Source organism: Tenrec ecaudatus, chromosome 6 (assembly GCF_050624435.1).
Source record: "Tenrec ecaudatus isolate mTenEca1 chromosome 6, mTenEca1.hap1, whole genome shotgun sequence".
Taxonomy (NCBI): Eukaryota; Metazoa; Chordata; class Mammalia; order Afrosoricida; family Tenrecidae; genus Tenrec; species Tenrec ecaudatus.
Window position 1 is genome coordinate 166,451,833 of NC_134535.1, and position 16,452 is coordinate 166,468,284.

The 16,452-nt window shown below is 40.5% G+C and overlaps 1 protein-coding gene across 1 annotated transcript in view; it reads left to right on the forward strand.

Annotated features, from left to right (window-relative positions):
• PLXDC2 (plexin domain containing 2) overlaps nucleotides 1-16,452 on the forward strand; it is a 520,641-nt gene that overhangs the window by 239,410 nt on the left and 264,779 nt on the right. Inside the window, exon 3 of the mRNA XM_075552462.1 lies at nucleotides 13,716-13,862. Within this exon, the coding sequence (XP_075408577.1) occupies nucleotides 13,716-13,862 (147 nt within the window). The remainder of the gene's footprint in view (nucleotides 1-13,715; nucleotides 13,863-16,452) is intronic.

A 16,452-nucleotide genomic window follows, 5' to 3' on the forward strand; every position in this document is an offset into this window, starting at 1 on the left:
AAGAGGGAACCGATTACAAGAATCTACCTGTGACCTCCTCCCTGGGGGATGGACAACAGAAAAGGGGGTGAAGGGAGACGTCAGGGCAAGATATGACAAAATAATAATTTATAAATTATCAAGGGCTCATGAGGGAGGGGGGAGCCAGGAGGGAGGGGGAAAAAAGAGGACTTGATGCAAAGGGCTTAAGTGGAGAGCAAATGCTTTGAAAATGATGAGGCCAATGAATGTACAAATGTGCTTTACACAATTGATGTATACATGGATTGCGTTAAGAGTTGTATGAGCCCCTAATAAAATGTTTTTTAAAAAAGAAAGTTGCTAGAATGCACAATTATCTCTAAAAGGGTCGATTTGTATTAGACTGTCACCAAAAATACTCTCCATAATGTTAACCTTTCTTTTTAAAAAAATGGCAAATGTTATCTATTTTTTATTATTAAAAAGAGTGTGGAGAGGGACGGGGGGCGGGGGAAGAGGACCTGGGTCTTAGATGCCTGATACCTGGTCCCATCGATACCTCATGATCACACAGGCTGGTGTACTTCTTCCATGTTGGCTTTGTTGCTTCTGAGTTAGATGGCTGCTTGTTTATCTTCAAGCCTTTAAGACCCCAGATGCTATATCTTTTGATAGCCAGGCACCATCAGCTTTCTTCAGTGTTAACCTTTCTTTAGCAACATTTTAGAAACTACTATGTCCCTGATGGATGAAGACTTTATGTTTAAAGTCTAAAGAAAATATCAATCTCTGGCCTTAAACTAGTCACATATATATTTATTTTTAACTAGACTAACTAAAGCTATATCATTGCCTATTACTTCAATATCAGACTTATATTTTTGGATATTTAATTCCTCTAATGACGAGAATGTTACCATAATGATCACCACTTGGTAAGAAGAAAAAAATTCCAACTCTTTCCACAAATGTAATGTTGGTGAAGATTCTTAACTGAGTTATAATTTATAGAAGACTTTTCAGTAAGTTCTTTTAGAATTATCAATCATAGTAGTTTCACATTTTCTTCCCTGAAAAGTACGTCAAGGTTAAGAACTATGTGGCTTTCCCCAAATCCTCCTATATTAGAAAACTTGAGTGACAATTCTGATTAGTATTAAACAATGACAGACGTTTGCAAAGGTAATAAATTTAGAGCATCTACGAATTCAAATTTAATAAAGGAATATATATCCAGAGTCTTGGCCCAGTCATAAAATCTAGAACAGAAATTTCCATTCCTTCAAAGTAGGATTTTTTTAAAACTCATTAAAATTCATTATCAAATAATTATGAAACCCTCCATAATATTATTATTGCTTATTTACAAATTACTGGACACGTATACAATGTGAAAGACTTTGAGACATTTGGTAACACTCTAAACTATCGTTTCCAACCAGCCAGTCACCCCGCAGGAGAAAGATGGACCCTGTATTCCCACAAAGATCTACAGTCTCAGAAGCCCACAGGGGTAATTCTTCGACACCTTCCTTCACAGTCGCTATGAGTGGGACCTTAGTTACTCACTCTGCCCACAAAATTAAGAGGATCCTTATACTTCCAGGAACAAGTGTGAAGTGGCCTCCACTCTTCAGTCTGAGCCAGTCTGCTGTTTCTCAGCCAGGGAAACCTTGTTCCTGCGGGTGGTGACTGTAACAAGCTAGCTGCAACGTGTTTTGAATCCACGCTATTAAAATTGCAGCTCTGTCATTTCTTTTGGTGAATTACTTAAATCCTGCAAGAGGTTTTCTGACGCTCACAAACATTTCCTATTTTTCTTGTGGCTGTAGAATCTTAGAACCTTCGTGGAAAGGCATGTTAGAAGCCACCTATTTCAAATTCTTCTGAAACAAATACTGAAAGTAAATCCTGCAAGTTAGATAGACTTGCTATTTAAAAGCAGACCCTGCACTTCAAGCCAAATCTCCTTCCAGCTACATGATTCTAAATGCTAATTTGGTACATTTCGATGGAAATCTCATACATATTTTAAATATTTTGTGCTCCCACTTTCTCTGCTAGGCTTTTGGAGCCCTCAGAGCTACCTGGTAACTTGGCAATGAACCGCCTTCGTGGCTGCTGTGAGAAGCATTTGCTTGTATTTTTAAAAAGACAAACGGATGTTAATGATTCATTGAAAACTCTGCCCCAGACTATCTCTCAGTCCTTTCATATCTCTTCCCTGCGGATTGGTAATCATCTCCCGGGCTCCTTCTTACTAACGTTAAAGGGTTGCTACCAGTGGCAGTCAATGATATACAGTGTCCTGATGAAAAATGCATTATGTCTCATTGAATAACTAAACATAAACACACGCCAACACCTCTCACACTGCCTAGGGATAGAGGATGTCACTTGGCTGAGTTTGAGAGTCTTCATTTTGCTATTAATTTGACGCAGGTGTGTTGTGCTGTTTACCTGTTGCTGAGTCCTGTGAGAAATAAGCTTTGCTGTGAGAGAGATAATTGCTGGGAAATGGAAGCTGCTTGATAATCATAAAAATCTCGCCTTTTTCTCCTATTGTGTGCCCCACAGGATTTGACCCTCATAGTAAATTCTCACGCTCACACACCCACACCCACCCACGCACACACGCTTCGTTTACTCTGAAGGAACCCCCAGGGCATGGTGTGCTAAGGACAAGGTCAGAGTTGCAAACCCACCAGGGCTCCTCGGGAGATAGGTGAGACTCTCTGTTCCATAAAGTTTGAAGACCTCAGCACCCCTGGATCGAGTCACGATGAGTTGAAATTGACTCGATGGCAATGAGCGGCGTTAGTTTTAGATTTGGTGGGGCTCTCTCCGCTAAACTGTTGTTAGCACTAGATAAAATTCACTACACAGTCACAGCAAGCCATGCCAGGGACCCGGGGAGGGATTTGGGTGGAGGGTAGATTATGCAGCAAGTAGGTGCTCAGCCTAAGACAAACAGGAAGGTATGTGAAAGACACTGAAAACCCAATGTAAAAAATGTGTGTAATGAGAACTGTGACAGTAATCCGATCTAATCAACAGGAGATAGGCAGATTGATTTGAATTCTTCTGACACTAATACACTAAATCGAATTGAATGCCATATAATTGTTTTTAGTATCTGAAGAGGATATTGCTGAGGAATTTACTGGTGTGTATTAAACAATATTTGAAGGTAATTGTTCCTATCATGCCGAATTTGTGGGGATGGTTTCATAATATTGGATGCTTCATATTCTGTTCACATGTTTTTCAGATGTGCTTAAATACATTGATTTCATTTGATTCCTTGGAATTCAATAAAAGAATGGCTAATGTTATCATCTATTTTTTATTATTAAAAAGAAACTAATAAAAGCTAAGTGTCTGCCTACACTTCCCTGTCAGAAAGAAGGCTCCCTTTAAGTCATAGTGTTTCCTATGTAGGCTGCTGTCCACCTCATGATGTCCACATGCTCCAGTCCCACTGGCCATATATTTCATCAATATGACTCTGGATAAAAACATGTACTTTGTATGCATTAGATAAGTTGTTTCTGCACAAGTGGATGACGAAGAAGGAGGGTCTATAACTGCTTCTATACAATGTTTATAAAATAAAGTGATTTTATAAAGGGACTCAGAGATCCATTTATAGTATATAGTGGAGAAGTCCTGATAGACCTCAATTAGGGCATGAAGGCTGGTCATTTAAGGGGGAAAGGCTTAATGGACATTTATGGATCCGCTAATTTACAGAGCAATTTTATGTTCTTGATCCTGATGCTCGCCTCTAAGTGTCTCAGTTAAAAGACTCATCTCTAAGTGGGCCTTTATGAAGACTCTGTCTTATGTCCCTGGTTGGTATTTTGGTCCTGCCGGTTCTGCGTTGGTTGCTGCTCTCAGGTTCTGGGTTCGCTCTTCCCCTCCTCGTCTTGTTTCCTCACAGATTCTTTGGTTTCTTGTGTCAGCATGCCAGTTTTTAGACAATATATAAATATTTTTATCTATTTGCTTTAATTGTTTTATTAGGGGCTCATACAACTCTTATCACCATACATACATGCATCAATTGTGTAAAGCACATTTGTACATTCATTGCCCTCATCATTCTCAAAACATTTGCTCTCCACTTAAGCCCCTGGTATCAGGTCCTCATTTTTCACCTCCTTCCCCTCCCTGATGAACCCTTGATAATTTATAAAGTATTATTTTGTCATATCTTGCCCTGTCTGATGTCTCCTTTCACCCTCCTTTTCTGTTGTCCATCCGTCCCCCAGGGAGGAGGTCACATGTGGATCCTTGCAATTGGTTCCCCCTTTCCAACCCACTCACCCTCTACTCTCCTAGTATCGTCCCTCACACCCCTGGTCCTGAAGGTATCATCCACCCTGGATTCCCTGTGCCTCCAGTTCCCATATGCACCAGTGTACAACCTCTGCTCTATCCAGATTTTCAAGGTAGAATTGGGATCATGATAGTGGTGGTGGTGGTGGGGAAGCATTTAGGAACTAGAGGAAAGTTGTATTTTTCATAGTTGCTTCATCACACCCTGACTGGCTTGTCTGCTCCCTGAGACCCTTCTGTAAGGGGATTTTCAGTGGCTATAAATGGGCTTTGGGTCTCCACTTCACACTCCTCCCCTCATTCACTAATATATAAATATTTTAAATGTTTGACAGCGTAGCTATAGAGAATTAAAACTTATTTTTAATGAAAGGTAAAACCAAAAATTCAAAGACGCTACCTTCAAGTCATTTCTACTCACAGGTTCCACATTTGTCAGATTAGAACTGTGCAGTACAGAGTTTTCATTTCGGAAGTGGGCCTCTCTTTTGAGGTGCCTCTAACTGGACTTGAACCTCCCAACTTCTCGGTTAGCAGCAAAGCATACTAACCACGGAAGCTCCTCAGGACTGTCAGTGAACTGTATCAAACACACTCCCATGTATCAAACTGTATCAAACACACTCCTTTGGAATGAATCCCAACGGGGCAACCATGGGGTCTCCAACACTGCATGTGTGTGGGGGCTGGCATCTTCATTTCCCCATGGAGGATCTCCGGTGACTCTGACGTGCTGACTTTGTGGTAAGGTGTCATTAGGACTCCTCCAGCATCATAGTCCTTGTGAGTGCCTTCTCCGAGAATGTCGTGTATTCACTATATATTAAAAACTGTCAGGTGAGTTTGGATTAATAGCAGAGAATACCAGGAAGATATTTACGTAGGTTTAATTGAGAATCATAACAAACTATACGTAACATTTCAGAAAATGGGATTTTGAGAACACTTATTTGTGCTTATGTGGACTAAGAAGCTATTTTTTAACAGAACAGGGATAGATTGCATGGCTTAAATCAGAAATGGTATATGAGGGGGTACTTTTTTAAAAAGCTATGTCTTAGTTTTTTTGTTTTTACAAAACAACCTTATCACCTTCAAAGAAGTCTCCATTGCAGTTTATACAGTTGTCAAATCTGCGATTCCATTCTTGGAAACATTTTTCAAACTCATCTGTTTGGATAGCTTACAGCAGTGCCTACCTCATTTTTCTCTTCACCTTTTCTGTTTTTTCAAATTACTGGCCTTTCAGTCCCCTCTGCATTTGCAGAAACAAAAATAAGTCACACAGAGTGAGGTCAGGTGAACCAGGTACAGAGGGAAAAAGGCATATATTTGTGTTTTTGTTGTTGTTTTTTTTACCCAAAACTGGCACACTGAGATGGCTGTGTGAGCAGATACATTGTTGTGATGACAAACCAGTCCTGTGACAAATCAGGCCTTTTTTTGCACACTGGTATGCACTTTTTCATTACCTCTAAATAAAAGCTTGATTAATAGTCTGACGTGGTGAAACAAACTCCAAATGCAGTATGAGTCCAAATTTTTGTCTCTTTGAGAAGTTGACAGATGTCCAGAACGAGGTTTGTAATCAATTGACATTTCATCTTTTTTTTTAAAGGAGAAAACCACACATACACTTGAGGTTTTTCTATGGCGTTATCCTTCTAAGCTGTGTTCAACATCACAACAGTTTCTGCAGCATTTTTCCCGGACCAGGAAACAAAATTCCATAGTCACACAAGCTGTTCTCTTAAATCAACCATCAAAAAAATAAGGTTCCAGAAAAATTGCTTTTACGAAAAAATTCACTGTGACCAGAGAGAACCTTCCCAGGTGATGCCACTGGATGCACCAACTCAGAGGAGTAGCTCGCTGCTTGCCTGGTGGGAAAAAGGAGTATTTTAAAAGCTCTGCTCTGCTCAGTGCAAGTGGGTTTTTTTTTTTTTTTTGGTTACCCCCTCATAAGTTAGGGTTTTGTGTTAGGCTGGGTCATCTAGAGAAACACATCCAGTGAAGATGCTCATCTATGTTCAAGAAAGAACTTTATATTAAGCAGCAACTTTATATCAAGAAGGTACCCGAGCCCTGTCCAACCGCAGTCCATAGACCCAATGCTTGTCCATAGGTTCCTCTTCATACTTATCCACATGCCAGTGATGCACAATGGTGGACCAGGAACCAGGAAGATAACAGGCCTACGTGTGCAGTCACCTGAGTCCAAAGCTGGTCCACAAATGGCAGGGTCCCTACAGCTCTCTGGGTTGGCAGCAGATTCCCAACAAGCAGGAAAACAGAGTCACCGAGAAAGAGGCCGTTTTCAGTCATTCTCTCTCAGACACCAGGCCCCACCCTCAAGGAGGTGTTATCAAGCTACCACATGATTAACGGGTTTGACTCAACCCCCCCCCCCAACAGCCAGAAGTGTCTGGTTGACATAAAATTATTCAACTACCATTGTTCGAATCCTTTCAAGCTAGGGTACTTATTTAATCTGTTTGCTAATGAACTGAAACCAGAAGCTGAAGATTTGAAGAAGAAAAGGGCATCACTATTAGAAGGAGCCACATTTCGAAACCTTCAACATGTTGATGACACAACCTCGCTTGCTGACAACCAGGAAAACTTGAAGCACTTTACTGATGAAGATCAAAGGCCACAGCCTTCAGTAAGGATTACAGCGCCATGTACAGAAAATCAAAATCCTTACAACTGGACCAGTAAACCACATTATGATAAATTGGGGAGGCGGGGGTTGACGTCCAGGATTTTGTTTTCCTTGGGTTCACACTCAACACTTAATGAAGGAGCGGTCAAGAAATCAGATGCCGTATTGCATCTAGCACATCTACACAAGACCTCTCTACAGCGTTAAGAAATGGGTCGCTGTGCGGACTGGGCTCTATTTTCAGTCACTTCATAGGCACATGAAAGCTGATGGTAATGAGAAAGAACAGAGAAGAATCGTTGCATTTGCGTTCCGCCATTGTAGAAGCATGTGCACCTACCAGAAGACCAAGCAAAGCCATGTGGGAGTGAGTACAGGCAAGAACACTCTTTACAAGTGAGAATGGCAAGACAGCATCTCATGTACTTTGGTTGAGCTCTCAGTCCCTGGAAAAGGACATCCTGCTTGGTCAAGTAGACGGCCCACGACAGAGAGGAAGATCAGCTTGGTGATGGATTGGCACAGTGCCTGTAACAGTAAGACCACACACAACAGGAGCGGCGTTTCTACCTGTTGTGGATGGAGCCTCGATGAGCCATAACATTCAACAACTCCATCCACTCAGAAGTCCCTGACATCAAGTCAATTCCTAGTCACAAAGTCCCTATACAAGGACCGTTCCAATTACAGTACTTCTTTACTTGTTATAGAATGGTAACCAATGGGGTCAATGTCAGTAACCTTACCTACCTGATGTTTTTTGTATGTGTAGATATTAAGTAGTGGTCATATCATAAGTTCTAGATTGTTTTGCGTGTGTGCCTTTTATACGTTATTAATGAGTCTGGAATCTAATCACTGTTGCTTCTTACATTAATGTGACTCATCCATAAAATGTACTAATCATAAAATCAACCTAATGTCTCATCCAAGGAACCCCTGGTGCCACGGAGGTGAACACTAGACTGCTAAACATACCAACCTCGCAAAGGAGAAAAGACCTTAGAATCTATTCTTAAATGGCACAGCCTAGAACATTCTACCCGTCGGTTCTACTTGGCTTTTATCTAGTTGATACCTGTGGGGATCCACCTGACAGCAAGCAAAAACAATGACAACAATGTCCGTGATAACAGATAACAGATAACAGATATTCAGATTTGTTGACACTGATGGGCGCCTGGTGACTGGACTACAGTAATAATGCATGTCCCTCTCCATGTGTAGTGTTTGTACACAGCTGCACATTTCCAGGCATTTTTGTGGAACGTGAATTTATGGGATTCATAGCCACCACCTGTGTTTTCTACTTTCAGTAACAGTCAGTTTCCTAAATGAATCGGCAACCCCGTGATGTTAGAAATAGTGTGTTTTTTGGACAGAAAATGAAAATGTTTGTTCCTGGAGTGAACTTTGACTACTCTTTAGTGAGTGCCACTGTTCCTATAAGGCCAGAGCATAGTTTGACAAATGCAGTAGGGTTAAAATGTCATACTCTTTGAGACATTTAATATATGATTTTCCAGAACAGCCTAGTCCCCTCTCTCTGGAATTTAACAACACATTTCTCTAAATTCCTAAGTCAAAAATACAGCGTTTTCCCTACAGAATCAATGTTGCCATGGCAACTTGGCAAAGTTGGACCCTAAGAGTCAAGACCAAGAAATAATTCTTCAGCATTTTGTTTTTTTCTAAGATGGGATATTATTCTTGTCACTTTTGATTTAAGTCAAAGTGAAGGTATACTTTCACAAAGCCTTGTCATCGATGTGGATAACTATTGGGTTGCTTTCCACAAGGTCGGTGGTTCAAAACCACTCCTTGCTCCAAGAACGGTAGTGGGGGCTGTGTGCTCTCTTAGAGAATTACAGTCTTGGAAACCCTGAGGGCCAGGGCGTTAAAGAGTCACTGTGAATCATAATTGACTCAGTGAAAGTGGATTATCAGTGATGTAATTTTAATTAAACAAACTACTGCATATTTTTTTACAGATAACTTGTTATTGAAAATAACACCAACATTGTTCATCATGATAAACTTATGACCATTCCTTGAATAATTAAAGAAATTTCAGAGTAAAGGAAAATACCAAAGCTGTTTTAGATACATTGATATCAACAGTTATTCATGTTAACATTGTAGCGTTCACGCTATAATGAAGATGTGGAATTTCAATGAGAATGCTTATTAGGTAATTACTGTACATTGAAATCTGGCAGTAAAAACATTGACAGTTAATGTTGAAAAGTTAAATTGAAATGGACTTGGAGTCTATAGTGACAAACAAGTCCATATCACACAAACAAAGAAAAAATAAAAAGATATTTGTCAGTGTTAGAATCTGTGGTATATTTCATCTAAATATTTCATCTCTCTCCTAAAAGTCCCTCAACTCTTAATAAGAGCACTAGTGATAGGGAGAAAATTTATTTTTTAACTTACTGAATTTTTCCTTAAAAGACAGCTTCATACAATTCAATTAAAAATTAGTGGAGTCCTTGTCATTTATGATTTCTAGCTGGTTAGACACAAGTTTCTGTTTAGACTGTGGAGTCAGAAGGAATAGAAAGAAGTGATTGAGTTGAATGCTTTCCTGAGTGGTGATTTTTGAAGGAATTCCTAGTTTACATGATGATGGTCTAAGCGCATCTAGCACTGTACACCGGGGAAAGAATTCCCTGCAGATTCCCCCACAAAACCCAACCTTACTGCCATCGAGTCTATGTGAACTCCTTTTGACCTTCAAGAACAAGGTGGGACAGGCCTTGTGAGTTTCTGAGACTACTGTAGAAAAAGCTCGGTCTTTCTCACACAGAGAAACTGATGGCTTCTAACTGGTGCCCTTCTGGTTAGCTACCTAACTGGCAACCAAGAGCCAAGAAAGCCCTACGGGGTAGTGGCACTCTGTCACATGGGACAGTTTGCCACACATGCAACACACATCTTTAGAGGGTTTGCCTTATTCAGTATCGCTTAAGCCAAGTTTCGCAACCCGATTGTCAGTTAGTATTCTTCAAAATATTTTGATAATGAAAAAAGATTTTGTTACTTCTCCAAGGGAGCGAGGTGTGTTCTTTATGGTGTTTATGGTCCTGCCCCTCTCTCTGTGTCAGCCTTATTTTCAGCATCAAATTTTGTCGGGTGGTAATTGGTTTCAGTAGATCCCACTCTCACCCCTGCACATCTCCTGACAGGTCTCAGCTTTTACAATGAGGGAAGTGCTCTCCTCTGGAGCCAAAGAGGAGGCCTGGGGGTGCGTTGGGTTGCTAATGAATAGGTTGGCAGTTTGAAGTCCTGAGCAGATCCTCTGGAGAAAATTGAGGCAATTTGTTTCCTAAAAGAATTTGTGTCATGAAAACCCAATGGAACGAATCTACATTGTCCTGTCAAACCCACACGCATCCCCCTTGAGTCAATCACAGGTTCTCCCGACTCTGTATAGGGGTCCCAAGGCTGTAAGTCAGGACAGGTGTACCAGGGTTGGAACAGCCTTCTTGTCCCTTCCTCAGAGCAGCAGGTGGATTTGGACCTTCGACTTTGTAGTTCGCCGTCCAACACATACCAGATAGTGAACCAGGGACCCTTAATACAGGCTCACTCTAAGTTGAAATTGATGTAGTGGCAATGGGTATACTACCAAGCTCTTGAATGTCTCATTGATCGAGCCTCATCAGGTTGTGTGCCAGTGTCTACCCAACAACCATTGTTGCCGCTGCAGTGTCCGCTGCAAAATGGTTTGCTCTTAAAAGCAAGAGCCACTGCCACGGAGTTGCTTCTGACTTAAAGGATTAGAGCAATCCTTCCCATAGGGCACAGGAGAGCTGTGCCTTAGGGTTTCTAGGACCATATATCTTTATGGGAACAGACACCGTTGCCTTTCTTCCACTGTAGGCAGTGAGCTTGAATTGCCAACCTTGTGATTAATTGTCTGATGCTGTTAACAGCAAAGTAAAACTGACCTATGAAGCTTCTGGTTAGGCAATAACATAGGCTCTAGACCAGTGGTTGTCAGCCTTTCTAAGGCTGAGACCCTTTCATACAGTTCCTCATGTGATGGTGACCCCCAACCATAAGATCATTTCCATTGCTTCTTCATCACTGTAATTTTGCTACTGTTATGAATTGGGCGACCATTGTGAAAGGGCCATTTGGCTCCCCAAAGGGGTCACGACCCACAGGTTGAGAACCACTGGCTCTAGACTGTGGTAGAGAGTTGAATGCATTTTGGGAATATAATCACAATGCTCTTTACCCTCAAAGAACATAATCTGTGTCATGGTGCTCTGGAAAATTGATAATCAGTTAGGGTATCCAGTCTTTCTTGAAGTATGGGACTTTTTGTTTCTTATTTGTATCTGGTTTACCCTTCTTTGTAGCAGCCCTGGTGGCACTGTGTGATAAGCACTAAACGGCTAACCACAAAGTTTGCAGTTCAAATCCTCCAGCTGCTCAGCAGGAGAAAGATGAGATGCTCTGTGCCTATAAACATTTGTCATGTTGGAAGCCCAAAGCAGCCCTTCTGCTCTATCTTATAGGTGTGTCACTAGGAATTGGATGCAACTTTATGAAAGATGATTGGGGTGTTTTATTCTTCTTTCTCTGTGATCCTTTTTTATTATTCTTAGACCAAAGGGGTATACTAAATGTTATGTGATAACTAAAGTTTAATTAGAATGGTTTGTAGGATTTTTATGTCAAAAGAGTCTGCAATTAAAAGCATTTTCTACATCTCAGCTTTTATATTTAGGATCATATTCTTTGGTTCATGGATTCTTAAAGGAAAATCAATATGCGTAGAATGTTTCTTTTAATTGACTTCTCTGTGTGTGTATGTTGCCTAATGACTTGTGAAGAGGGAGACAGGATTTTTGTATTGACTGGGTATCAAGAATAATGTGACCCTTTAAGTCAGAATTGAACTACTCCTTAGAGTTTCCAAGACCTGTGCAGGCAGCCTCACTGCCCACCTGGGGAGCAGCCAGCCCTTAAGCATGAATTGCTGACCTTGTAATTAGCAGCCATCCTGGTACCATCAGGACTCATTTTTTTAATCAGCGGTCAAATAATGAATTTATTTGCCAAAATTCACATCCTAAGTTTGCTTGTTCAAACCATACACATAGATTCATTAAACATGCATCTTACATTTACTTGAATGTTTTAGAATATATTCTAGTTTAAGTAAAGATTTTAAAATCTTTACGTGAAGACTCTTCAGATCAATCAACAACAACATTATATTGAACAATAAAATCTATTAATTTCCCCAGAATTGGTCAAAATGTACGTTTTTCCCCCTGCATGTTCTTCACCAAAATTGCCTTTTTAAAACATTAAAAGCTCTTCATTGGTTGGGTGATATAAATTAAGGTTTTGTGATAGACACCTTGCTAAGATAAATAATGATCACTCCAATAGAAGTAAAACTTAATAACTCAAGTCAACTAAAATAATGTGTTACCTCTATTTTTAGGAACATTGACTGAGGGCAGGCTCTGATATCAGTGATTTTCAAGGAGAGAATTTTGAGTTTGTTGTTGTTTGATAGTAATTCCAGCTCAGGCTTTCTACAGATGAGTCTAAAAGTGACATTTTTGCTTGAGTAGCAATAAGAAAGCTCTCTAATATGCTGCTGTTGTCAGGTACTGCTAAGTCAGCCCCTTCTCATAAAGACCCTTGGGGCCACAGCATAGGAGCCCTGGTGACATCGTGGGCTGTGCTTTGGGCTGGCTGCTAACTGAAAGATCTGAAGCTCAAAACCACCCTGTGAGAGAAATACAAGGCTTATTCTTCCCGGATAAGTGTTTCACATTGTGTTAGCCCAGGTAGACCAGAGAAACAAATCCAGGGAGACTCATATGTGAATAAGAAAGAGTTTTATATACAAGAGCAATTAAATATTGAGAAAATGCCCCAGCTCAGTCCAGATCCATCCATAAGTCCAACATTAGGCCACATATCTGATACCAGTTTATAAAGTCTTCTTCAGACTCACAAAACACATGCAATGGATGCTAAGTGCAGAAGGTCACAGGTCAGTGGGTGGAAAGCCTTGTGGATCCAGTGGTGGTATACGCATCTCAGTGCTGGCAGGGGTCTCTATGTAGCTCCTCCAGCTCAGGGCATGAACTTAGCTCCATGTGTCTTGGAATGTCTCCCAGGGAGTATCTGTGTGTTCCGCCTCCAGCGAGCTATTTCTCTCCTTAATGCCTCCAAATGAGGTCACCACGCTGCGACCTGATTGACAGGCTAAACTCCATCCCCTTCACTCTTAAGTCTCAACTTGACAGCAGGTTATGTAACTACCACACACATCTTCAATATTCATTGTTATTCTTCTTCCATGTCTGCCAAGGTCTTTTGCAATTTCTGCACTGTTGAAAAGTCACCTCCTAAACCATTGCAATGGCTTGTTTGCTGACCTGCATCTCTTTACTTGATAAAAATTCCTTGCACAAAATGTTTTTCTTTTTAATGTAAAAAACAAGTATATGCTTGAACTGTTGTCTTTAGCCTCTATTAGTAGTATAGTCACTGCTGCTTCCCAGACTTCTGCTCCCTATCATAGTCAACACAGAGCACGGGTACAAGGCAGTAAGATGTGGCACCAGGATGGTCCAAACAGATATTATCATTGGCCATTGTGACAAATACTAGCATGGATCATTTTAATAGACATGTGTTTGAATATGTGGTTTAGAATCATAGGAATTATGTTTGATATCCATTATTTTCTTTACTATTACAGGAGGACACAGATCACAATTACTACATATCTCGGATATATGGTCCATCTGATTCTGCCAGCCGGGATCTATGGGTGAACATAGACCAAATGGAAAAAGACAAAGTGAAGATTCATGGAATATTGTCTAATACTCATCGGCAAGCTGCGGTAAGAGTTTCAATAATCTGGGTTTCTTTTATTTTCCACTATGAAAAAGGGCATTGCTTTAATTGGTAGAGCCACAATGTTTGTTCTCATCACTTTTCAAGTATATTTAGTTCTGTACTTCCAATTTAGATTAATAATTACTATAGGCTCTTAATGAAAATGAAACATGGAGTTGTTTATATAGCCACCATTAATTTAACAAATTTCACGCAAAATTTGATGAGTTGTATCCTTGAATGCAAAGTTGAGATTTATCATGAATGATTGTCAGTTATATGCTCTCACTATTTATAGAACATTAAAGAAACTTACATTAATCTGGTTTCCTCCATTCTACATAAGTTTATTATTCTTGGTCTAAAAAAAGATTTAGGCATAATAAGTCATCTGGAGGAGAAGACAACAGGACCGATGGTTCCTGGGGGGACATGGGAGAGGAGGAGGTGGGGGAAAGGAAATGGGTGTTAACAAACCCAGGGACAAGGGAACAACAAGTGATCTAAAATGAAAGGCGAGGAAAGTGGAGGAGGCCTTGTAGGACTTGATCAAGGGCAATGTTACTGAGAGGAATTGCCGAAACCCAGATGAAGGCTGAACATGAAAGTGGGACAAGAGGAGAGTAAATGGAACTAGAGTAAAAAACTAGGAGGCAAAGGGCATTTATAGAGGTCTAAATACGGGCATGTATGTATGTAAACATTTATATATGATGATGGGGAAATAGAACTATGTACATATATTTATAGGTTTACTATTAAGTAGTAGATGGACATTGGTCCTATATTCATATACTCCCCCAACGCAAGAACACTTTGTTGTATTGACCTGGTACTCTGTGATGCTCATGTTCCTGACATGATCACTGAAGAAAAAGTGGGTGCCGAAGCAAATGTGGTGAAGAAAACTGATGGAGCCCGGGTATCAAAAGATATCGAGTCTGGGGTCTTAAAGGCTTGAAGATAAACAAACAGCCAACAACTTGAGAAGCAACAAAGCCCACATGGAAGAAGCATACTAGCCTGTGTGAGCATGATGTGTTGATGGGATCAGGTATCAGGCATCAAAGAGCCAGAAAAAAAAAATCATATCATGAATGAGAGAGGGTGCGGAGTAGAGACCACAAGCCCATCTGTAGGCAACTGGACATCCCCTTACAGAAGGGTTGCGGGGAGGAGACAAGCCATGGTGCAGTATAGCAACGATGAAACATACAACTTTCCTGTAATTTTTAATGCCCCCCCCTGGACGCCCCCACTCTCATGACCCTAATTCTACCTTACAAATCTGGCTAGACCAAAGCATGTACACAGATACAGATAAGAGCTGGAAACAAAGGGATTGCAGGACAGATGAGCCCCTGAGAGTAGTGATACCAGAAGGAGAAGGTGGGGGCAAAAGGGGGAATGGATCACAATGATCTACTTATAGCCCCCTCCCAGGGGGATGGACAGCAGAACAGTTGGTAAAGGGAGACATCAGTCAGTGTAAGACATGAAAAATAATAATAATTTATAAATTATGAAGGGTTCATGAGGGAGGGTGGGGGAGGGAGGAGAAAAACGAGGAGCTGATAACAAGGGCTCAAGTAGAAAGAAAATGCTTTGAAAATGATGATGGTCACAAATGTACAACTGTGCTTGACACAATGGATGGATGTGTGGATTGTGATAAGAGTTGTATGAGCCTCCAATAAAATGTTTTCTTAAAAAAAATTAAAAGATTTAACCCCAAAAGTTGTGATTCAGATAGCATGATGGTGAGAAAAGAGCATAATCAAGTTTATTAGCGTTAACAAGGTTTATTGTGTGAGAAGACATTTGAGGCCTTAGGAAGCACCCCAACATAGAAAAGGCAAGAGGGCTTGAGTTTACAGAAATACATTCCCAAACTCATAAAACCAACTCCTATCAAAGTAGATGTTTTTACATTTAGAGGAGTAAATATGCCTATCTTTCCTTTGGCTGGTTAATTACATTTATCTTTTGTTTGGGTTAAGTTGGCCATTGAATGTTAAGCTTTTTATCTTAATGGATGCCTGTTGTTGACTCAGACCGATAAGCACTGTTAACTCATGCTTTGTAGTGGTAGGGCTGGTGGGCGGTGTTGACATGGGATGTGAAAAGTTGTTTACATTTTTACCTTGTCATAAAGTTGTTATTTCTTATACTTGACCTTAAGACTAAATTTTATTTCATTCTCGGCCCTGGTAAACCATGTCATTTGTCCTTTTAAAAAGTTGAATGCACAATGTCATAAGCTAACATGTTGAAAGGCCACTATAATCCCCAAAGTTCCAATTTAGTCTTTATTAACCCTCACCAGTGGCTCCAGGATGACCAACGTCTCTCACTGTTTTAAGGGGTCCGCTTATAAAGATAAAACCCATGGCTGGAAGACTTAAGGGGTAGGTCTGGGTTTTTCCAGGGAGCTAAGGAAACATTCTACAGAAGCTATGCAAATAAGCTTTAGTTTACATGCACTGAGTGGGCCCCATTCTGGGAGCAGTCAAGGTTGTGAAGGATTTTCTGTTCACACAGAACATTCTGACAGATATTCTGACCACACACACAGTACCTTCTGAGAACATAGG